This window comes from Lissotriton helveticus, chromosome 9 (assembly GCF_964261635.1).
Source record: "Lissotriton helveticus chromosome 9, aLisHel1.1, whole genome shotgun sequence".
Lineage (NCBI taxonomy): Eukaryota > Metazoa > Chordata > Amphibia > Caudata > Salamandridae > Lissotriton > Lissotriton helveticus.
The window spans coordinates 1,057,827,088-1,057,851,974 of NC_136070.1; the positions used below are offsets into that span (position 1 = coordinate 1,057,827,088).

Sequence of the window (24,887 nt, forward strand, 5' to 3'; positions counted from 1 at the left end):
GGTAGAGGTACCTTAGGTTCACTGTAGAGGAGGCCATCCTCCCAGTAAATATGGTGGTGTCCCGTAGCATCACCTGCTGCCTGGGCTTCAGCCTGACGCCTCAGTCCCTCAAGGGTAGGGCACTCCCTCTGCCCCTTACAGAATTCTTCTCTGGTAGGACCTCCCTCCACATGCCATTCAGCAGGGATGGGTAAATCCTCCAAAGAGTCTACTCCCCCCTCCATGGACTCCTGGCCTACCACCGCAGGTGGCCGATCTGTCACATGGGGCGTGGAAGCCGAAGCAGGCTGTCCCTGTCTCCGATTCTGTCCCTTTTTGGCAGCGGGTTGGGCCATTGTTCCAGGCTCCAACCCAGGCGAACTCCCTCTCCGGGCAGTCGCAGACCGTGTGCTTACACAGGCCCAGTTAGGTGTACCCAGCATCGCAGAATGCGTCCGGTATTCCACCTCTCTCCAAGTGTTGTGCTCCATGTCATTCCCCAACAGACAATCAACTGGCACGGCAGGGCTTACGGCAACTCGAAGTGAACCTGCAACCCCTTCCCACTCAAAGGGAACCTCAGCCACTGGATAGTGGCCCATTCTGCCGTCAGCCATCGCGGCGGGGTGGAGTACATTAGGAACAACCTGCTCTGGAGACACCAGTTGACTTCTCACCATGGTCATACTGGCTCCTGTATCTCTCAGAGCCTCCCCTCTTTGGCCATTGATGGTAACCCATTGCCCATACTTTGCAGTATTTGGGGGCACCTGGATCTTTGGAACCATCTCCCGCTCTCCCAGGGACACTAAGGTGACACCCGCCCACTCACCCCCCTTATCTAAGGGCAACTCCTCCCCGAGCGCTACACTAGCTACTCCCGGTGACTTTCCTCCGGTGGGAGGGGGTGGTCTCTTTGGGCATCTGACATCTCCCTTATAATGTCCAACACCACCACATTCAAAACAGTGGAGAACCCTTGGATGCTGGCTTTGGCCAGGATTAGGGTTTCTGGGCGGGTTTGCCCTAGGGGTGAAACCTGCTCCCTTACCTTGGAAATTATTTTGGGGACCTTTGGAGAACTCCTTTTTATCTCCTCCCTCCTTCTTCTGGGGGGCGCCCTGTCCGGCTTTTTGAGAATCCCCTCCAGTCCCCTTTGAGGACACCCGGGTACTTGCCCAAGTGTCCGCCTCCTCTGCAAGCTTCCGGGGATCGGTCAGCTTGCTGTCCACCAGGTGTTGGCGTTACTCGGGAAAACATTTCTCGAGGAGGTGTTCTTTCAAAAATAGATTGTACAGCCCCTCATAATCTTTCACCTCGCTGCCCTTGACCCAACCCTCCAAAGCTTTCTTGGCGTAGTCTAAAAAGTCTACCCAATTCTGGGTACTCAGTTTGTGACTTCCCCTGAATTTCTGTCTGTACCTTTCAGGGGTAAGTCCAAACTTTTTCACCAGTGCCACCTTCATTGCAGGGTAGTGGGTTTGCTCATCCTGCTCCAGAGCCAACAAGGTGTCTCTGCCAGCAGGTGGCATGTATTTATACAGCCCACCTCCCCAGTGAGTTTCTAAGATCCCGTGAGCCCTTAAAGAAACTTCGTAGGCGGCCAACCATTTGGCAATGTCATCACCTGGGGTGTAACTAGCGATGACATCTTTGGGTAAATAGGGTCTGGATTCCCTGGTGTTCACTTTATTTTCGCTGCCACCATTATCAGGATTGGGAGGCCTTCTTAGTACGGCTTGTAGGTCCATCTCCTTGATGGTTCGCTCATGAGCTAACCTCCTTTCCTCCCTTTCCATATCCATCCTAGCTAATTCCAACTTCATTCTCCTCTCCTCCCTCCTATCTTCTAGCTCGGCTTCAGTTAAACCCCTGTCTGAGACGCTGCTGCTTGCCCTTGAAGGTATCCTGGGACCTGTCAGCAGATTCCCACTTCCCACTTGGTTCAACAATGCAGCCTCAGGGACAGTGTCCCCGTCACCCTCTTCAGTTTCTGGTTCCTCCCTTAAATGAGCTTCCACCCATGCCCTTATGCTTGTCAGCAACTCTCCTTTCTTGGCACCTTTATTAAAAAATACCCCTTGATGCTGACACCAATCTCTGAGTTGGGCCACAGTATTGGCTTCCAGCTCTTTAAAATTCAATTCCATCTTTCGCTATGGGATAGAATCAACTCACAGGAGAAAACCAAGAAGTGACCTGAGGCTAACCTCCACCCACCACCAGAAATAAATTTAGAAAAAACAAAATTCAAATTAGGAGGGCCGCAAGGAGAAAACTCCTGGTGTAGGTCAGTGTATTGCGTTGAATTACCAATGAGTAGCTGCAACCAAGTCAGTATCCCACCGCTAGGCACCAAATGTTAGAACCTGAGATGCCAGGTCACCTAGGGTAGCCTGGCCTAGGGGTAAGACATGCAATTCTAGAGGCACAGTGTGAAGGTTGCAGACCACCCAAGAGTAAAACCACGCAATAGCACACAAAAACAACACTACACCAAATTATAGGAAAATAAGTACTGCTTTATAAAAATAATATCTTTGTTCTTTTGCTTTTAGAATACACCACTTAATACATTTCAGGTTGTCTTGGAAAGAGCAAATACTTTTAAACTGCTAAGCAATTTACCAGCTAGTTTTAACAATACAGTACATTTGTCATTAAGTCAGTAATAGCACTCTCAGTTTTGTTAACTTAAATTAATCATCAACATCAACAGTGCATTTAGTCAGACTCCAGAAGAAATTGGGTATGGTTACTATGCAGTGCACTATACTCGTCTCCCACAGTACCAATAATCCCTCCCTCTTTCTAGTACACAGTCACTGAGGGTTACAAATATACCAAACTTTACATAGCCACCAGCAAGCTTCCTTGGATTATTCAGAATCTCTACTCCATCAGAGGGAGGGGGGGGGCAAGCTGTCATTAATTATCAAGAGCCAGGGGTTGATTAGGACTTTATACTCCTTGCACCCCACTGGTAACCAGGCTTCTTGAGTCAGTTAGTGTTTAGTAGTTAAGCCTCTCGTTTTCCAGGCTCTCCCCCCTCCTTCTCTCTCTCAATTTCACCCAGTATGTGGAGGAAGCCAGACGATCAGGAGGCCTGACCAGCTCTCCCTCGCCACCCCTCTCTCCTCCCTGCTTACTTGTGAGGGTGGCCAGCAGGCGGATCTTCCGCTCACCCACTGTACCTTGTAGACGCTTCTCTCCTCACACTCGACCTTTCCGCCCCCTGTGGAGCAAAACCGAAGCGCTAAACACAGCGAACAGCCGCTTAACAGGCTACTCCTCACCACCACGGATCTGTCCCTCGGCGCGCAGATCGGTCCCAGCCACTCGCCGAAGCCGCCTCCTCACAGCTCTCCTCAGCGGTGGACGACGTCGACTTCCACACCCCCGGGCTTTACTGCGCATGCGCGGGGGAAAAGCGACTCCGCCCCGGGCCTGCTCAATCCTCGGCCCCTCCTCTTCAGGCAGTCCCCCAATTCAGTGGGGGATTAGCGCGCTGGCGCCGGGCAAGAGCACTGCGCTCACTCTCACTCCTGGATTCACCAGACGCCGACACAGAGCACGACAGGTGCCCCCGGGGTCCCGTTTACGGCGCTGGCCTCACAAGGCTGCCCAGGCTCAAGGGAATCTTCCTCCAGTCTCCAACACCTGGTCAATTAATAAAGTGTCGGCTCCCTGCCAGTCCTGACACAGGTAAGAGGTGCCCAGTGCCACCCAGGTCAAAAGCTTACTTCTTGCCCTCAACAGGGAAGGGGGGGATCAAATGGGCTTCCACAGGATGAAGCCACAGGGCACTTTTTCCACTCTAGGACCCCAGTCCTTCTTACTGGACAGTTAACAGGAGCCCACTTTAGTCCAGTTCCCCACCACTGGGCAGAGGACTGCGCTCCACAGCGCTGCAGTCTCCTTCTCCTACTTACGCCCCACTATTTTGAAGCTAGGGGTCAGTCAGGCGCCCAGGGTCTCCCTTAAACTTCCACAGCGGGGACAAGACAAGGAACCCACAGGAGACATAGAGAAGTGGAATTATTAGGCTGCTTCCCAGTCCAGGAGTTCAACCCTTACACTAGTCTCCTCCCACCTGCCAGGATAGCCTGTCCTCCAGCTGACTCTCACAGGTAGACAAAATGGCTGCCCCGCATTCCGCCTTTTATAGGCTGCCCTTCAGTGGTCCAGAATGGACCAGAAGGTTCTGGAATGCCCTATGCTGGTCTATGGGTAAGTTCTGGACTTGGCAGTTAGGGCAATTGGTAGCCACCATTTTGTGGCTCCAACTTTCCCTGTCAGAACAGGCCTCTGGGCCTGAGGTAAAAGATTATGGGGGGGAAAAAGAACACCTATCCCCTTGACCAACACCTATAAAAAGTAGTAGACACAAAAATTATTAAGGGTATGAGGGGCAAAAAGGGGACAAAATAAAGAATAATGAGGAGGGACTACGCAAAAAATCCAGACAGGTCTAACACACACCATCTCCCCTTCTCCAGGGTGCTGCTTTTCGAATCCCCTCCCGCCCAGCATTACTCAGTGGTGAGGACCCCGTTTCCCCCCCATCTCTCCACGTTTGTTTATCTGAGGAGTACAGTACCTTTTTTGAGAGCACACGACTCCCGGCAAGCGCCCAGACAAGCATCCTCAGAAACGGAGGCGCTAGACGCTAGAGTATCTTTACATGTCAGCAAATAATTCTGCTGCACTCTGCTTGATTAGGGTGACCAGGCGTCCCCGTTTTGCCAGGACAGTCCCCGTTTTTCACCAACTGTCCCAGCAAATTTGAAGAAATTTAGCTCATGTCCCCGTTTTTGGAGATGGTCGACTGAAAACGGTGGGAGGTGTTTTTTATGATTTACAAAGCAGGAATAGTTAGTAGTTGTTTCAAGAAAGCAATTTAATTAACAGGCAAGCTACTGGGCTTTAAATGGCATTTTATGTATTTTCTTACTGCCTGTCATGTAATTCTCTGCTGAGGAGCGCCCTCATCGCTTGAAGTAAAATTGTAGTCCTTTTTCTATTTTTGTGAAATGACCCGGTTTTTGGCTTTAAAATTCTGGTCACCCTATGCTTGATAGATCCAATGGCTCCGCCTAGGAGGGGTGATTGCTATATCATTTGAATAGTGGTCTGTCCTGCGATTTACATGAAAAATAGCAGCAGTGGAAATGCCTCTAGCAATCGCAAAGCTGAGCACAACTTTTGACATCAGAATAAAGCGCACTTGGAGAGCACTATGAGAATTCCAAGGCATGGGTATTTAATCAAAAATTCTGTCCACCATCAACTTTAGCACTTTCTTACCTGTTTATATTGATATATATGCCATTCGTGCTTTCGCCCGTCTGAGATGCTTTGACGTGCCATATGCTTGTTTCCTCCAGTTACTCACAGCTGATGAGGCCTATTCGTCTCGTCAGAGCCCCTCATACCCGTGATGATTTACTCTACCATCTATACTAATATTATAAAGAGAGAGCCCAAACTTTTGAGGCGGGTAATCTCAGGAACCACAGCACCAATCACAACACTCAATACAGCATTGGAAAGGGCAGTTGCAGCAGAAGGACATAGGCTATATAGATACCCACCATATACATTTGAAAGGTAAGACAACCTTACCAGCAAAGTAGTCCCTTGTGGGCGTGGGCGGGGCGTGACGACAAAAAAAAACGTTCCTTAAACGTGTGCGTTGTGCTGGGGGCGTGAACAAGGCCAATGGGCGCGACAATTTAAATTGCGCGGCAGCAAGGGGTGTGGCCAATGGGCGCGACAACCGGCAACAATCGAGCGGCACATCCCAAACAAAAAAGCGTGCCTTGAGGGCGTGTGGAAAACAAACGTGTGCATTGGGCTGGGGGCGTGGCCAAGGCCAATGGGTGCGGCAATTGCGCGGGATCAAAGGGCGTGGCCAATGGGCGCAGCAATTGCCGGGGCGTAGGCGAGGGCAGACGCGACTGATCGTGCCTGCGGGGACAATAACTGCACAGTATCCTGCGCGCTGTCAGACAGTCAACTCTGCATAAAGGACCGTGCCTGCGGGGACACTAACTGCAGCGTCTCCTGCGCGCTGTCACACACTCAACTGTGCATAACCGAATTGACACCAGGCGTACAACATCAACCAGGGCTGGAGCTGGGCTCAGGCGGCGGATGACGCGACTAAGCGCGCCTGCTGGGACACTAACCTTTGAACTGACTGCACATCCACACGCGCAGCGTCTCCAGCGTGCGCGGTCACCCACTCAACTCTCTGTATCAACGACTTTACACCACAAGCACAACATCATACAAAACTGGACCGGGCCTCAAGCGGGGGATGACGCGATTCAGCGGGCCTGCGGGGACACAAAATTTACAACTGAATGCACTTTCACACACGCTTACCTACGGAAGTGGAGTACATCACACTAGAGACATCTGCTAATACTTCTTACTCCGAGGTACACACAGTATCTGCACACACATGCCTAACTATTGTGACACTTCATGCTAAAATTTTCTCTACCGCCAGATTTTAAAATAAATTTCCCTTGCCTATTACACACATTCTATTTCATAGCCGGACAACGTCGGGAAGGGCTGCTAGTTAGCTATAAAAGTGCGGTCTTAAAGCATGTGGCTGTCTTCCTTGCAGTCATATATTAAGCAATATTTTTAATCTCAAATCATTTATCTGCAGGTGGGGGTACTATCCCGAGGAAGAGTGAAAACACTGCGTCAAAACTCAGAGCTGCAGGCTGTTTACGCATGAACTCGAAGTCAGTCAAGGTAGGGCCTAGACTCTCTCAAAGCACCTGCTGCGGCGCAGGTTAAATTCTTCCCAAGATAGACAGAGGAACACATTTGTTACTTTTTTTTTAATTTGATGACGATAATTAACTACAAGACCTCGGTCTTATTTTATGGATCTAACCAGGAACCTGCCCCACAGCATTAAGAACACGTCCATGATAGGACAAAAGAGAGCCCAGGACTAATGACCTTGGCAGTGGCAACTGCTTTTTAGGCCGTTTCTGCTCCCCCTCCCTCCCATCTGCCCTCCCGTCCTTCGTTTCACCCCCCCCCCCCCCCCCCACACTTCTGTTTACACAGAATGAAATATATTGCGGCCGGTGCAGCCCGTTACATCGTGTTATTTTTAATCAATCCATTCCCACCTGATTGCCAAAGCCAGTGTCCCGCCCATAAACGAAACCTATTGGCTTTGCCATTGCTTGTTTCTTCTTTTGTTAGGATTCATTAAATCACACAGGAGAGTATGTGAAAGAGTTACTTTGAACTACGTGTCTCATAATTCAGCAGTTTAAGGATAACAGTAAAAACTTTCTGGTGGTTTTGATTTTATGATTCAAGCTTGTAGGAGGACACAGGTAAACTTACAGCATCTCTTTGTGGTCCTTACCCACCGCTGACACAGTGCCTACTTTAAAATAATATAGCTTTGTTCCAAAAGAAGGTTTAATATAAGGTGCCAGTAGGCGACTGAATTGGGCGAGTAAACAGAAATTAGGGGTGGGTGGAGCTTGCGGAGTTGCACACCTTGGAATTCGGTGGAGTTACATTTAAAACTCAGTGGAATTCCGCTGAGTTCGGCTTCGCCCGAATCATTTCGTCCTTTGATGGAATAGTGGAATGCTCTCATTTGAAACGTCAAATAAGGAATGCAACCCAAAAAAATGCTTATTTTATATCTTCCAGGACTGTATTACACTCGAGCTTGGTGTATGAACCACTTGACGTTAGTTAACGCAAGCAGGTTGGTTTGCTTTTAATATGTGTTTTCTCCGCTGAGTGCTGTTAATGCAAAGTGTAAATCCGCAGTCTGTCTATATGCAAGGGCCGGCCCTGTGGCCACAGTGCAAAGTTGCCACATCTATGACAAGTGCCCTGGGCTTCTACTGGGGTCTTTCACAACAATGAGTTCCCCGTCAACAGTATTGGTCATGAGCAAACGGCAGCCGATTGTGTAACGTTTCATATCGGCAGAGGCCCAAAAAATCCTTGTGCACATCCAAAAGCTGAGGAGAGTTTTGAAGGGACTACATACTGACCGTGACACAAGGACAAAAAATGGAGGGAGTTAAGGAAAGCAAAGATTGTACAATGTAGCCACCTGAATCGATGTGCCCGATGTACAAAGAATGCAAAGAGTGCAGCTCACGTTGCCTATAGTCATCAAAACAATACGGAAAAGCACATGGGTGCACATAGGCCTTCGTTTACAATGCCGACAGGCAATTAATGAAGGGTGCTTGCTCACCTCTTATCAAGAGTGAAGGGACTTTAATAAAAGTAAGAATCAACAAACGCATGACTCTTCACGCAGCTTGTTCACACCATCCTGCAGCCCTGCTCAGCGCACCACCGCTGGAAACGGATCCCACTGTTTCCAATGGTCTCTTTCTACTCGCAGTGGCTTAACGAAAGTTTAAGAGGCACCCTGAAATGTGCACTGAGGGGCCCTCTCCGGATTTAATATGGAACACTCGGGCCTAAGTACTGTGCTGAGGGGGCACCCTGCAGCTCTGCCCCCCCGCACCACGGGGGATGCGGGGGCCTGTTTTACGCCCCTGTCTACTCACATGACATTCCCCATGCTGCTACTAGAAGGAGCCGGTAAGTGATGTAACACACTGGGGGTCCGCACGCAACCAGGCAGGAAGTGTCAGAGATCGCCACAGTGCTAGACTAGAGCGCTTTTCAGGGACACACAACACACTGCCTACGATATGGAGACAGCACCAGTAACATCCGCTACACAGCGTAGTCTGAGTTTTTCTTGCCCAACTCCGTGCTCCAAGAGGAATGGCATAAACTCTGTGACCAATGTCTATGAAGCGGAGTTTACCTCCCAGGACTAGTAATGATGATCTTCAAAAAGGTGAGTGTACTTATAATGTCATCTGATAGGACATTCACTCATCCTGGAAAACAAAGATTCCACTCCATGTTGGACCTGACATCTTTGCCTTGATTTCCCCCAACGTTCTGCCTTCCATCCTCCTGTTTATGCTGACTTCTTTAAATTTGCGATTTCTTAAATTAGTTTTTCACTACTGCAAAGCCTGCATCTCCCAAAGGATAACATTGGTTTACCTTATTACATTTAAAAGGTGCTAACTTTCAAATGAGAACAGGTGGGAATGTCAAGTTAGTGTCCAAAGAATTGTAATTTAAAAACTTAATTAGTGGCACCGTTGCATTTTAAGTCATAATCCTGAAAATGCCACATTCAGAATGTTGGCACTTTCCTGTTCTAACAATTTGGTGCCTGCAACCTGTATCCTGGTCACATCACTAAGTGTAGCCAGCAGTTGGTCTCGGTGTATTGCTCCCAGACAATGAGACAAATGGGGTAACAGGTGCTGGCAGGATGGGCCATCTCAGACTTGATAAGGGGCAGAGCTGTCACCTTGCACATCCATCACAAAGACTCTGCCTCAGTACATTCACAAAAGATTTGACACCAGTAAAGCAGGGGCCAGGGCAGAGAGGCAGGAAATTCCTAACACCACTGGCGGTAGAAACCTCCAGAACATTCTCCTACTTAAGCAGGCACCATGAATAAATATTAGACTCAGAACCAACTCTTCAGTACGCCTCTGGAGCTGGTGAAGTCTCCGAAGGACTACTGCGCTGCTCTGCTGGAAGAAGGACTGCTACTCTGCTGCTCTGCTACTCTGCTACTCTGCTACTCTGCTACTCTGCTACTCTGCTACTCTGCAGCCCTGCTGCCTGAGTGAAAAAGCGGTACAAAAGGGGGTGGTATTGGACGGAGCAGCTGAACCAATCAAACACTCACACCCAGTCTAAAGATCTGGGTTTAATCCATCACCGTTCTTTAGCCCACTCTGCCACCCCAGTTCAGACATGGCTTTATGTAAATCAGTCTGACCCTGTGCCTCATGGGAACAGTCCAGCCCGAACTGCCAAGCCATGCCTTCCCTGGACCGGAAACAAGCTTCCGAGGCCCCGTTTCTGGCATTACAGCCGTCTTCAGCCCGGCTTGCTTGAATCCAGTGGCAAAGTGAGCAAGGGACTCACGTCTGAGCATACCCTGCCACACTTATGGCGGCCAAAAGCGGTACAAAAGAGGGTGGTATTGGACGGAGCATCTGAACCAATCAAACACTCACACCCAGTCAAAAGATCTGGGTTTAATCCATCACCGTTCTTTAGCCCACTCTGCCACCCCAGTTCAGACATGGCTTTATGCAAATCAGTCTGACCCTGTGCCTCATGGGAACAGTCCAGCCCGAACTGCCAAGCCATGCCTTCCCTGGACCGGAAACAAGCTTCCGAGGACTGGTTTCTGGCATTACAGCCGTCTTCAGCCCGGCTTGCTTGAATCCAGTGGCAAAGTGAGCAAGGGACTCACGTCTGAGCATACCCTGCCACACCTATGGCGGCTGCACTACTGCATATAGCCAGTGTCTAACCCAGGGTGGTGTGGAGTGCAAAAAAACGATGGATTTAGGCCCAGATCCTTGTACTGGGGTGAATGTATGACATTGTTCTACATTCTGTCCATCAACTGTGTTTTTTGCAATTTTCACCCCGAGTGGGCTGGGTATGCTCAGACGTGAGTCCCAGGCTCTCCACACCACTGGAGTCAAGCTATCCAGGCTGACGAAGGCTGATAGCCAGAAACCGGCCCTTGGATGCTTGATTCCGGTCTGGGAAAGACATGGCTTGGTAGTTCGGACTGGACTGTTCCCATGAGGCACAGGGTCAGAGCTGATTTGCATATAGCCAGTGTCTAACCCAGGGTGGTGTGGAGTGCAAAAAAACGATGGATTTAGGCCCAGATCCTTGTACTGGGGTGAATGTATGACATTGTTCTACATTCTGTCCATCAACTGTGTTTTTTGCAATTTTCACCCCGAGTGGGCTGGGTATGCTCAGACGTGAGTCCCAGGCTCTCCACACCACTGGAGTCAAGCTATCCAGGCTGATGAAGGCTGATAGCCAGAAACTGGTCCTTGGATGCTTGATTCCAGTCTGGGAAAGACATGGCTTGGTAGTTCGGACTGGACTGTTCCCATGAGGCACAGGGTCAGAGCTGATTTGCATATAGCCAGTGTCTACCCCAGGGTGGTGTGGAGTGCAAAAAAAACGATGGATTTAGGCCCAGATCCTTGTACTGGGGTGAATGTATGACATTCTTCTACATTCTGTCCATCAACTGTGTTTTTTGCAGTTTTCACCCCGAGTGGGCTGGGTATGCTCAGACGTGAGTCCCAGGCTCTCCACACCACTGGAGTCAAGCTATCCAGGCTGATGAAGGCTGATAGCCAGAAACCGGTCCTTGGATGCTTGATTCCGGTCTGGGAAAGACATGGCTTGGTAGTTCGGACTGGACTGTTCCCATGAGGCACAGGGTCAGAGCCGATTTGCATATAGCCAGTGTCTAACCCAGGGTGGTATGGAGTGCAAAAAACGATGGATTTAGGCCCAGATCCTTGTACTGGGGTGAATGTATGACATTGTTCTACATTCTGTCCATCAACTGTGTTTTTTGCCTGAGTGAAAAAGGCTGTGTAGGAAGCTGGCTCTTTATATAATGGACCAAAATGAGGTACACTGGGTAAAGATTCCATGTAAACCTCAATTGGTTTACAGAGGCACAAATAATATCCAAAATGCTCTTTTTTGTGGCAGTGTGGGTGAGCAGTTAGGCGCATCAGAGGGTGGTGATAATCATTTGTTGAACGCACAGAGGCAACAAATGACATACACACTAAAAAATAAATCCGAGACCAATTTAGAAAAATAAGTCCTATTTTTTAATAAATGTTGATACCAAGAACTTCGTTATCAAGTAAGTACTTTGGCAGTTATGAATTTTTACACGTAAGAAAAAGAGTTCAATATGTCTTAACACAGCAATGCTTCCCAATGGGGGAAAGGCATATGTTGCATACAGTTATTTATGATTGGTTTCTGGGGGTCTCCTTCAGGGCTTAGGGTTGTAGGGGGCAAAGGTCCAGAGTACCACCAGCAATTACTCGTTACCTGCCCTCAGCGTTCAGTTACAGATGTGCTGGTTGGATTGGTAGCAAAGTGCAAAGACAGGGGGCACCTAGATATAGGCTGCAGAGGGGGACGTGCGGACAAATCTGGGAGCTTCCAACAAAGTCTCGGGTCACAGGGATCCTGGGGACAAGAGGTCACAGCTGGTTCATCGATACCCGGGCCGGGGCGGTCGGGTGTAGAGTAGAAAGGTTGGCTGGGCTCTGTGCATCCTAGAGCCTTACATATGTCTGTCTCACCAGTTGAAGGTGCAAAATCAGGCCAGCTGGCCACTCAGGAGGTGGGTACCTGGGGTGCAGACGTCCCTCGATGGCTGTTCGGTCTTAGTGTCACTGGAGTTCGAATTGGATTCTTACGCTCCTTGTTCGTTGCAAGGGATCCAGTACCCTGGGTATTAGTCCTGTGTGGCTTCGGTTGGTCAATCAATCAGGGGATTTTAAGCATGCTACTCACCTGCGAGGGTCTCAAGGCACTGAGGGAGGGGGTCTGCGGATCCATTAGCTGAACAGCCACATCTGGAGAGTTTTCCTGAAGGTCTTCAGGGAGGGGGAGCGTTTGATATCTGCCTGGAGCTCGTTCCAGGTTTCGACCGCAATGTGAGAGAAGGATGTTTCGCCTGTCCTGGCTCTGTGGATGCGAAGGGTTTCGGCCAATGCGAGGTTGAAAGATTGGAGGTTTCTTTTGGGTATGTGGAAGTTGATTCTGTCATTGAGGTATTTGGGTCCGGTGTTGTGTAGGCATTTGTAGGTGTGGGTGAGGATTTTGAAGGGGACTCTTTTCTCCATGGGGAGCAAGTGGAGCCTTTATAGGTGTTGTTATGAAGTAAGGGTTGACCCAACGGTACTGGGACCTGGGTAATCAATGTTATATATAAAGGGGTCCCAGTTGAAACAGTATTAGAGATACACAATTCACATGAAATATGTATTTTTTTTAAAAGAAACTTTCCTAACAAATTACTCTGAGAGATGTTATTTAATACACATCCTCAATTGCAGATCAGTTGTCAAAGCATTCAACAAAAAACAGTAATGGACTTATTCTTATTGCCCAAGAAAGGAGGGGTGTGGGAAAGGAAGGACAGGTGAGGTAAGGGACTGTGATCAGGATAGTGCAGAAATTAGATAAGTTTCAAAGTAAATTATAAGTGGTCTCATATACATTTAGAGTTCAGTACCACACTGATATATATACATTGCCATTCAGATATTTCATACATTTACTATTCCTATCCCAATTACAAACTAACACAGCCAAAAATGATCTGTTGTTGATGGGTAGGGACAAAAAAAGGCGTGTCGACGTTTCGACCCCAAAGGTGTAGGCTGATTCCTGCCCTACTGCGGGGTCTTCATCAGGACAAGTGGGGGTGGGAAGCCAGGGTAGTGAGGAAGGGCACCTATGAGTCAAAACAAACTATTCAGTATGGGGAATATCACATGCTACTCCTTAAAAAGGCTGTAACAGTCACACCATATTACCTAAAACACCACACCGGATCGCGTGGTACCGTCTATAGTATATGAAGGGCCAGGAGGCTCCAGTTATGAGAGAGAGAGAGCGTGAACCTAAAAAGAATTAGGCTTGAGTTAGAAATGTGGGCAATCACAAAGTACGTCCCACATCACAATAAATTCACTTTCTTCAGAGCGTGCTTAAATTAAAAAGCATCAAGTAATACCCAGCCGGGTTAAAAACAGGGAAATCATCATACAAAAAAGGATGTACCAACCAAAGCACATCGGGATAAACCTACTTCGTAATGCCAAATTAATAAACTACACTACTGTGAAATCTCTGATATTCATAGTCAAAACTCCAGATGAGTGCGGGGTATCGGCTTAAGTAAGATATACCCCCATATGATGCCTCATTCCATCCTATTCAGGGCGTAAAATGCATTTGAAATACACCACGGAAAGGATTGTTTGAAAATGTCCCCTTTTGAAGTTCTGCTTGAGCCGGTGAACTTTAGGTAATTATAAACTTGTGCATTTGGAATCGCTGTGGTTGCTGACATTACTTTTAAAATAAATCACGGGGTATATCTTACTTAAGCCGATACCCCGCACTCATCTGGAGTTTTGACTATGAATATCAGAGATTTCACAGTAGTGTAGTTTATTAATTTGGCATTACGAAGTAGGTTTATCCCGATGTGCTTTGGTTGGTACATCCTTTTTTGTATGATGATTTCCCTGTTTTTAACCCGGCTGGGTATTACTTGATGCTTTTTAATTTAAGCACGCTCTGAAGAAAGTGAATTTATTGTGATGTGGGACGTACTTTGTGATTGCCCACATTTCTAACTCAAGCCTAATTCTTTTTAGGTTCACGCTCTCTCTCTCATAACTGGAGCCTCCTGGCCCTTCATATACTATAGACGGTACCACGCGATCCGGTGTGGTGTTTTAGGTAATATGGTGTGACTGTTACAGCCTTTTTAAGGAGTAGCATGTGATATTCCCCATACTGAATAGTTTGTTTTGACTCATAGGTGCCCTTCCTCACTACCCTGGCTTCCCACCCCCACTTGTCCTGATGAAGACCCCGCAGTAGGGCAGGAATCAGCCTACACCTTTGGGGTCGAAACGTCGACACGCCTTTTTTCGTCCTTACCCATCAACAACAGATCATTTTTGGCTGTGTTAGTTTGTAATTGGGATAGGAATAGTAAATGTATGAAATATCTGAATGGCAATGTATATAGGTCAGTGTGGTACTGAACTCTAAATGTATATGAGACCACTTATAATTTACTTTGAAACTTATCTAATTTCTGCACTATCCTGATCACAGTCCCTTCCCTCACCTGTCCTTCCTTTCCCACGCCCCTCCTTTCTTGGGCAATAAGAATAAGTCCATTACTGTTTTTTGTTGAATGCTTTGACAACTGATCTGCAATTGAGGATGTGTATTAAATAACATCTCTCAGAGTAATTTGTTCGGAAAGTTTCTTTTTAAAAAAATACCTATTTCATGTGAATTGTGTATCTCTAATACTGTTTCAACTGGGACCCCTTTATATATAACTTTATAGGTGTTGGCTGATGTGTTTGTGACGGGGAATGCCGAGGACGAGTCGGGCGGCGGTGTTCTGTATTGTATGGAGTTTTCAGAGTAGGGACTTGTTTATGCCGGCATATAGTGCTTTTCCATAGTCCAGTCTGCTGGTGATGAGTGCGTGGGTGACTATTTTTTTTGACTCAGGGGGGATACATTTGAAAGTCTTGCGGAGGATGCAGAGGGAGTTGAAGCAGCTGGAGGTGACGGTGTTGATCTGTCGGTTCATGGTGAGGGATGAGTCGAGTACGATGCAGAGGTTTTTGGCGTGGTTCGAGGGGGGTCAGTGGGCTTCCGAGTGCAGTCGGCCACCAGGTGCTGTCCCATGCTGAAGGGGTGGTTCCAAGGACAAGGACTTCTGTCTTCTCAGCGTTGAGCTTTAGGCAGCTGTTGGTCATCCAGACTCTACCTCCTGCATTCCTTTCTGGAAGTTGAGTCTGGCGGTGGTGGGATCTTTGGTCAGGCAGAGGATGAGATGGGTATCTTTAGCGTAGGAGATGATGTTGAGGCTGTGTTGTCGGACTATGACAGCGAGGGGAGCCATGTAGATGTCAGGCTCAGTGATGATCCCTGTGGGACTTCGCAGGTGATTTCCATGGGATCGGAGAGGAAGGGCGGAAGTCTGATTCTTTGGCTTCTTCCGATGAGGAATAATCTGATACAGTCAAGGGCTGTTCCTTGTATGCCGGCGTCGTGTAGTCTGGCGACGAGTGTGCGGTAGGAGACGGTGTCGAAGGCTGCTGATAGGTCAAGTAGGATAAGGGCTGCGGAGTGGCCTTGGTCCAGTAGGGTGCGGATGTCATCTGTGGCGGCCAGTACGGTCTCTGTGCTGTGGTTGCTTCGGAATTTTGGGATGTATCGAGGATGGCATGGTCTTCGATGAATCGTGTCAGTTCCCTGTTGACTGTTTTCTCTGACACTTTGGCCGCGAAGGGGAGGAGCGAGATGGGCCAGTAGTTCTTGAGGTTTGTGGGGTCAGCTGGGGGCTTCTCGAGCAGGGGCCTGACTTCTGCGCATTTCCAGTCGTCTCGGAAGGTGCCTGTTTAGAAGGTGGTGTTGATGGTGCGTTGTAGTTCGGGTGCGATGGCGGTGGCAGGTCTGTGGTAGATGTTTGGGGGGTAGGGGTCGGTGGGGGCCCATGAGTGGATTCCTTTCATGGTTGAGGTGGTGTCTTCAGCTGTGATCGGCATCCAGGTGGAAATTGTGGGCTGGCTGGTGCGTCTGGGGGGCGGGCCAGCTGTGGCATCAGGTGGAAGGTCGACAAAGTTGTCGTAGAGATTTTTGATCTTGAGGTGGAAGTAGGATCCAAGCTTGTCGCAGAGGTCTTGGGACGGTGTGATGTCTGTGGCTTCGCTGGGGGGGTTGGTGAATTCTTGAATGTCAGTGAAGAGTTCCTTGGAGTTGGTGCACCTGGTGTCCTCTCACTTCCCAGGGGTGGGGGGATAGATCTGATCTTTAGGAACATAGGGTTCTCTTCCTGGGGGGCTGCTGCGTTGGGCTGGCCGGAGAGTGGCAACTTGTTCGACCGAACTTTAACCAGTGGGGCCTGCAGACTGCAGAGGAGTAGATTCTCTACTCTAAGGTAGATTACTTGGCAATTTGTGAAGGGCTGGCAGTCTCCGGGGGTTCTTGGAAGCTGGTCAGCTGAAGGACGAGTTGCCTGTCACGACTGTTGAGACTTGATGCAGACAGGCAGAGTTTGGCATCAAAAGTCCACATTAGTCTTCAGTTCGCGCTCACGGTTCTTCTTTGTCATCTCTTCTCGATCCGTCTAATCTAAATTGCTGGCGTCAGGGGTGCTACCTAAATACTCAATTTAGGGGTATTATGGGGATTGACAGGTAGTAACCAAGGGACTACAGAGTCTACACCCTCTATATGACCACTTCTTGTGGGAAGACGGCACAACCCTAACTCAGAGAGCCTAAATCCACCAAAACTAAGATAGTGGAATCCTAATAGTCACGTCCACTTCAGGTAGCCCATCTAAGGGGTGGTACTAGCCTGAGACAAATACACACTTCCTGACTAGCTAATTTTCCCACCTGCCCTGATGCCAAATGGGCCTGGGGCAGGGGTGGCATTTCCCCTGTCTGAGGAAGCCTTAGTCGCATATCAAAGGCGGCAGAGGCCTTTGAAGCCTCCTTCCTTGATTTTCTGATTAGATCACCATCCTTCTTGGAGGAGGTGACATCTCTGATGGAGCAGGTATTGTTTCAGCCCTCAGAGAGCACGGGCTCTCACCTACAGGGGGCAGAAACCTGCCTGCGGTGGCAGGCTGGTATGCACGAGTCAGCCAGTACACCGGTAGCCTGTAGATTTACAGGGGGTACAGCTAAGTTGCCCTCTGGGTGCATGTATTAATAAATAAATCATTGGAATCAGTGTGGGCTTATTAATAGTAGATGTTTTCTACCAACCATCTCTAGTTTTCGTGAAGCCATTATTAAGCTGGGGAGCTTGTAAATAACAGTGTACTCAAAATAGTTTCTGTTTTCTTGTAACATCATGCAATCGACTTATCCACACATATAGTATATTACATCCTGCCTTAGGGCTGTGAGGCCTCCTATAGGGGTGGACTTACCTATACTGCATGCAGTGGCAGGAGGTGTGCCATGTCGTGTCTTCGCTTTTCTCTGCATCATTGCACACAGTCTGCAATGGCAGTTTGCATGTTTGGTGCTGAAGGCTCTCAAGGGTGGCACAATAAATGCTGCAGCACTTAGAGACTATCTTTAGCTTGCCTGCCCCAGGTACCAGGGCAGCCGTGGCCCGTGCAGGTAAGAGCGGTGGGGCGGTGGGCCTGGGTGGATTTCAATGGACGATGACGGAGGAAAATTAAATAAATAATTTTCGATCGTCTGTCGAAATTACCCACAACCTGACCCCACAGCTTTTACATGCACGGGCCGCGGCTGTACCAGGGGTACCATTGACTAGGGACTTAGGTGTTAAATGTATTGCCAATTGGGGGAACAGCTTAACAGTTTTAAGGAAGGAGATCTGGCACTGGGGACCTAGATAACAGGACCCAAGTGCACTTCTGTCAAAATTGCATCAGATACCAGGCAAAAAGTGAGGAGGACCATGTCAAAAAGAGCCACTTTTATACAGGCTGGGCCTGCAGCCTGAACCCAGGACCTCTAGAGTGACTCCAAGGGCTAGTTTGCTGGCCTTCTGATCAGAGCTTTAGGGACAGAAAAGGCACCAATCACCTTGAGCCTAGCACCTGGACTCTGCCGGCTGAGAATCTTGCCCCCGAAGTGGTGCCACCACCAGTCCTGGACCCTTGGCCCAGCTGTGGTCCAAGCAGAATCAACACAGCATGAGGCATCTCCTTGCAGCTCCGCATCGGAATCGCCACTGCACGACATTTCTCAGGCGCAGAAATCCACACCTCATCAGAACATATTCCCCCCTCACCCCCGGATGCAGGACCTTGTATTGCAGCCCCGCAACTCCTCGGAAACACCGCTACGTGATGCATCCTCAATGCAGGACCTGGCATCACGATGCACAATCTATTGGAACTGATGTTAAGCGACGCATCATCCTTGAGCAATATTGCAATGCTCCGCAACCTGCATTTAAGATACTTTGTTCAGCTGGCTTAATTCAGTCACTTTGTGCACACCATGCTTCATCGCGGTCACCCTGATCTTGTGAATTTGTCTGGATTGGGCGCGACCAGATAATTACAGTTGGAGTACGTGCTTTGAGGTACTATCTTAACCGAAATCTTTAAAATTGCATACTCTAGTTCTACTGATAGGATTTTTGTTGTTTTGGTCTCAATTCATTACATTTTACGCTATTTTTCTAAATTGGTGTGGGATTTTTCTTGTGTTGTGTTTTTACTTTATCACTGTTTCAAGTATTACATACATATTTCACACAGTACCTCTAGGTTAAGCCTGATGTTTGTGCCAAGCTATAAGAAGGTTAAGAACTGGTTAATTTGGGGTTTGCTTATGTTTCGCCTTGATAAGAATTATGGTTGCTGATTGAGTAGGGTTTCACTCCCCTCAAACAGTAACCCAATTTGCTACACCTCCCAACTCACTACCATGCATTGACAGGGAATTATTCTGTACAGAAGAAGACCCCTTAAAGCATTGAGTATTGGTTGTTGGTGAGAGATAATCCAGAGAAAGTGATGCATTGTTCAGCACTCTCTGTTTAAGTGCTCTTAACCATTTAGTACCCAAAATTCACTGACAGTATGGCAGTAGCAAACTGTATTTTGCTTGAGTCAATGTAATAGCAGACATCCAAGCAACTTCTAGACTACTACATGGTTGCAATCTTCAAACATGAATCTGTAAAACTGACGAGTCTGATGAACTGATACATTTGAAATGGAATTAGATTATTGCAGCGACATAAGTAGGGCTACTATGACAGTATGTATGTGCCGATGGAGCTCCCATCCACCGGACAGGCAGCAATAAACCTATAATTTTACTCTATAATGTCCAATTTCGTAACTACTGTTGATATATGGCCTGCAAGTATGATTGGCTGATTGTAACTATACAACTAGCACAAAAACGGTCTGACACAATGTCAATTCAAATAAATGCAAAAGAAACGTTAATGGAAAACCACAATTTGCAAAAAAAAAAAAAAAAAGGAGCACAGCAATTTGGATATCTGGCAATAACCAGAGCATTCACTATACGTCATATAATTAATTAGTCGCAAAAAGACATGCAGATGTTCGCCTAGGCTACTCAACACCCTGACGTGAAAGAAGTTCATTTAAAAAACGAAACCTAAAGAAATCAATTAAAAAAACCTATTTTATGAACAGGAAACACCTTTCTGCCCCAAAGATCTGAAAATGTACCCGTTAGGTGGCATAGTACAACAAATAATCCAGGTTTATGTGACGCAGGAATAGTTCAGTCTTCAAACATGATCTCCAAAGCAGATTTATGCCCACATTTCAGATTTCAGGGAGGCGTCTTTTAGGGCCAGGCAAATGACATTAATTTGGATCAAGTAAGGAGTTTGAACACGCACTGCCGGGTTGTTTGACACCGAATACACGCATCACCGCAAACGCGGGAGGGAAGAGTTTGTAACCCCGATTGATAACAGGAGCTTAAAGTTCAATCACTCGTCACGTAAGGGACATGCAGAGATTCAACATATTTTTTACAATGTCTGCACTGGATACATGTAAATTGGACTCACAACATGCCGACTTTTAAAACCCCTGTCTACGTCACAGCACCGTTTTCTACTGCATGTTTGCACGCATTTCGTGTGTCAATGTTAGACCTTCTATTTGCTGCTGATCACACGCCAGCACGTTTTCAAGTTCACTTTCACTTGATTTCTTTTTACCTTTTTCGGGCACTGTACCTAAATAGCATGGTCACACCCTTCCAATACTAATACACCAGCCATTCAACTTATCAACCGTCATTTCAGCTAACAAGATACCTGCGCACATACAATGTTAATAGCTAAAATCCACAGGATGTGGATCCTCATTGAACTCATTTCTGTTCACATTGGTTTATGTTTAGAATTCCCCTGATGAAGGGCTCAAATACATTGGGACGATTAAAAAAATAGTTTTGCAAACAATAAGGATGACATTTCAATGTTGAAAGAAGTCAAGAAACCTTTATTGTATGAATAAATAATTGGTTGAATACCATTTACAACGTTCAAACGACTCGCTTATATTTGGATAAAAAGTGAAAATTGCGCAAGCGACCCACCATAACCGCGCCCTGAGGGACGTTCCCAAATTTTAGAGAATGCTTAAACACAATTAATTTGATAAGCCACAAAGGACTGGACCTCATATTTACCCAGAGACACACAGGACCGAGGAGGGGCAAAGCTCCATCACAGACTTTTTAGTCAATCTATCAAACAACATTCTCTCTTCCTTGGAAACACAAGTTATAAGTAAACGCTTAGGCCCTGTGCCCTCAAACAAACATGACAGTTTTTAAAGTGCAGTAGAAATTCAAATGTTTTTGACAAAATCAGATTAAAATATTTTTCATTAATATAGAGCCAAATCTCATTAACTCTAACCCGCCCCCTTCAATCTGTGGGTGTGCAATTTAAAACATACACGCCTGATAGGCAAATGATCTGTAAACTGGTGAAGTCCAGAGGACATTTTTCAATCACATCAGAAACCCATGATTTCCCTCCTATTGCTCTCATGTTTTTAAGCCTAATCCTACTAAAACTAAGATACTGAATACAAATATGCCACTACCAAATGGACAGAATCACGTGTTCTCCCTAATCTGGCTAAAGTTGCACATATTTTGGGACCTACACTAACTAGTACCACAATATTTCAAAAGTGGAAGCCCCTGGTTTTGGCAAAGTCGCCGAGGAAAATTATTCATTTTATTGCTCTAGAATAACATAATGCAGTAGTAATGGCCCTAATACAAACTTGCCTAAATTATGGTCATTTCATCTATCTAGACCTCCAAAAAATGATCACAACATTTTCAGCTGATGTGCATTGATGCTGCTCGTCGTGCATCTTGCTCGAGACAACAGGATCACATCACCCCTATTGTGAGACACCTCCACTGGTTTCATTCTTTCTCTCTCTCTCCTGCACCCTTGGTGGTGAAATTGAAGTCACACACCTGTAACGAGCATTGTGCTCAGGCTGAAGAATTGATTAATTTTCTATTAAAGCTGTGTAGTTTACTTCTTTCTTTACCTTCTTTCAGAAAAATTCGTAAGTCTTTACTTTTTAATAAGTAATTCTTTCAAAATACTTTTACAACCCTCTTCTTTTTGAAATATCTGCTTCTGCAGCGCGAAGAAGCTACAATCTACCTGCGCTATTAAATCAAATATAACATAGCATACCCACTGGCTAGTGACTGACCGTTAAACCCTCGCTGGCTCCTTACTGATCTTGACCTAATATGGTAATTGCAAGAGATGGTGCCTGATTTCATCCACATCTGCGGAGCTTAGCAGGGCAGAGGCATCGCAGGGCTGTTACAGGGGAAGAACCCTTTTGTACCAGTCCAATCTCTACTCGAAGGGGCGATGCACCCCACATAAACTCCAATTTACACAAAGGGAGACAAATAGATGACCACGACTCCTGCCAGTCAACCGGAAACCCATGACATCACCAGCTCTTCCACCTTGATATGCTATACGTTTTGCTCATTCAGGGCTCCCAAACACCCTGTTCACCCAGTGAACAGGAAAACGTGTATCTACTTCAGTTAGAGAGGTCACTGCCTGCACATTCACACATACCTGTCGGAGAGGCTCATCAACAGTATTACTGCTATTCAGTTACGTTTTCTGCCATAGGAACAAGAATATTTTCATATCTCAACATTTTCACTCACATCCCTAAACTACATAAGGTAAAGGTTTTTCTGCAAATCAATAGGTTTATCACAGGTCTTATACATGAACACGAACATTTATTTTGAAAATGGAATTCCTACAGCGCCCACTGGAACTTTATAGAAACCAGCAGATCATATTGAACTCACAATTAGTCTAATATGTCAAAGCGCAGAATTTAAAATAAAAACTTGTACTCACAGCAAAGGTTAAAAGGAGGAATTTGTTCAGCAATACAGGATTTTCAAGGGCAGATCCGGACTTTATTGCTTCCCATATCTGTTAAAAAAAACAAGTTAAATTAAACCTGCTTAAATTTTTAAATCAAAGCACTGAAGAGTGTCTTCAAAACATGATTTGCAAACTAGTCTACCCGGCGTACACACCTTATATCACAACTAATGCTTCAATTAATAATTGGGACTCGACTTTTACTATGCATTGTATATTAGGTCACTCTTTAGTCAGGATACAGCACAGTTTAAAATATTTTCTCAAGTGGCTTAGTCCTCCCCACACACCTTTCTTTTCTTTCAAGTACCTCAAGGAGAAGCATACATAAGGTGCCTCGGCGTCATACGGCTTCATGTTTAACATATTTACTCCTGATCACAAAGCAAAAGACGTGCTCTCTGAGTTCGCTCAGCAGAGTTTTGAACTGACTTAAAGCAGTGGTGCGGTCAACAGGGGTGGGGACATGAGAGAAGGAAGGGTGGGGGGGGGGGGCAACCCGAATCAGATTTTAACCCTGCCACCTGAAAAAGTTTGGGGTCGGTGCCTCTCTGGAAAGGAGGTATGTAGGCATCACCTGCCAATTATTGCTGTTTGCGAGTTGTATGCGAGAATGTGGAACAGTTCAGAGAACAAAATAAAACAAACCTTGTCAGAGCCAATAATTGACATCTTTTGGCTTTGCTAATGCTGACCAAATGGCTTTGCCAATAATTTTTGCCAACGTTGTCCCACATCAGCAATCATGCTTGCATGCGCGCATGTATGCTCTATGGTGCAACACCGGCCCAGCGTGATGACGTGTGTGGCATTGAATACTTGTAAAGACTGCCCTGCCCAAGCAACCAGTGTTGTCAAGCTTAGAGCAAAGACGTATTTCACTGGGTCTTGACCGTCCTGGATAATCTATGCAAAGTTGGGACGGAATTCTTCGGGGACTGTTAGCAACATCTCATTGACCCTATTCTGCAGCGCATGTGAATATCATCCAAGGAGGTAACTAGTTTACTGAAAGGAAGACGAGGCTGTTTGAGAATCTTCTTGTCCGGATGCCACAATATGGTTATTTTTAGGTCTCGGCCTAGAGACGCGCGAAGCGTGTTCTCGGCAGAGAACTATTGCAATCGTTTCAGCCGCCAAAGCCGCCAAAAAGGAGACAAGAGCAGGGCACGCGCTCAGCATTCCTAATGGGAGAGGGAGCGACAAGTGCTGGCCACGCGCGGATTTGGTCGCGCGCACGCTCACGGCGACAGCGTCCCCGCGCGCGCCGATGACTGAAAGTCCTGCCGCTGCGCGTCGCCTGCACTGGGCATGCTCAGATCACGTATGCTGGGCTCTGATGAGGTAACCGTCGAACAGCGCGACGCGGTGTGGTGCGGGAGGAGTGTCAATCAACACCGGAGACACCGGGGGACCGAAGCAGAGGCCGTCACCCCCTGCCGGGGGCTGTCGACAGAAGCAGCCGTCCTTTCCTCCGAGGAGCGAGCGGCCGCTGGTGAGTGAGGGGGCCTGGTGTGGGAACGCTGCAATGGTCGCCTCCGATGGCGAGTGGCTGGCTAGTGGGGAAGGGGTGAGTGGAGTGAAGTCTGCGCCTAATTCACTGCTTAACTTGTAACGTGGGATCATTTCCCGTGCTTCCACCGGGCCTAGTTTTTTTACCCCACTAAACTGGACTTCAACGAGAAGACGTACATAGTTTAAAAGACGACAGCGCATATCTCAACTGGGCACAAACAAGGCTTGGTTGACATCAGAGGGTAGTCGGAGAGTAAATGAACGAGCGAAGGCAACGGATAATAATTGGAAACAATGAATCGTGAACTCGCAGCAGTGGATAAATGGAACGGGTGGGTGAAGAGAATCAGCGGGGCAGGTTTTTGGCTCAGTCCTCGCTGAGAAGAGCAGGGATAGCGCCTGGGCGGATGATGCAGGTGTTACATAAGCCTCATGGTGCTCCCTGCTCCCGGAAACTCTCTGCCTCATGAGTCGTGAACCCCCTCCCAGACCCGGTCCCGTCAGCTCCCTCACTGGCTCTGAATCCCAACCGGGCTGAGCAGGAACACACCCATTACCTGTGCACTAGCACCTCACGGGCCAATGCACACGCACGCACTTGGGTGGGTGTGTGTGTGTGGTGGGAGGCTGAGAGGACCGCTGGCCCCATGTCATAGACTGGCAGGGAGGTGCGGGGTGGACAGGAACAC

At 47.5% G+C, this 24,887-nt stretch overlaps 1 protein-coding gene across 4 annotated transcripts in view; it reads right to left on the bottom strand.

Annotated features, from left to right (window-relative positions):
- ATG7 (autophagy related 7) overlaps nt 1-24,887 on the bottom strand; it is a 1,226,522-nt gene that overhangs the window by 1,007,129 nt on the left and 194,506 nt on the right. For all 4 annotated transcript variants that reach the window (XR_013601115.1, XM_078661409.1, XM_078661411.1 and 1 more), the window contains exon 6: nt 22,654-22,731. Coding sequence is in view for 3 of the 4 variants with exons in the window: in XM_078661409.1 (XP_078517535.1) it covers nt 22,654-22,731 (78 nt within the window). In the remaining variant the exon portion in view is untranslated. The remainder of the gene's footprint in view (nt 1-22,653; nt 22,732-24,887) is intronic.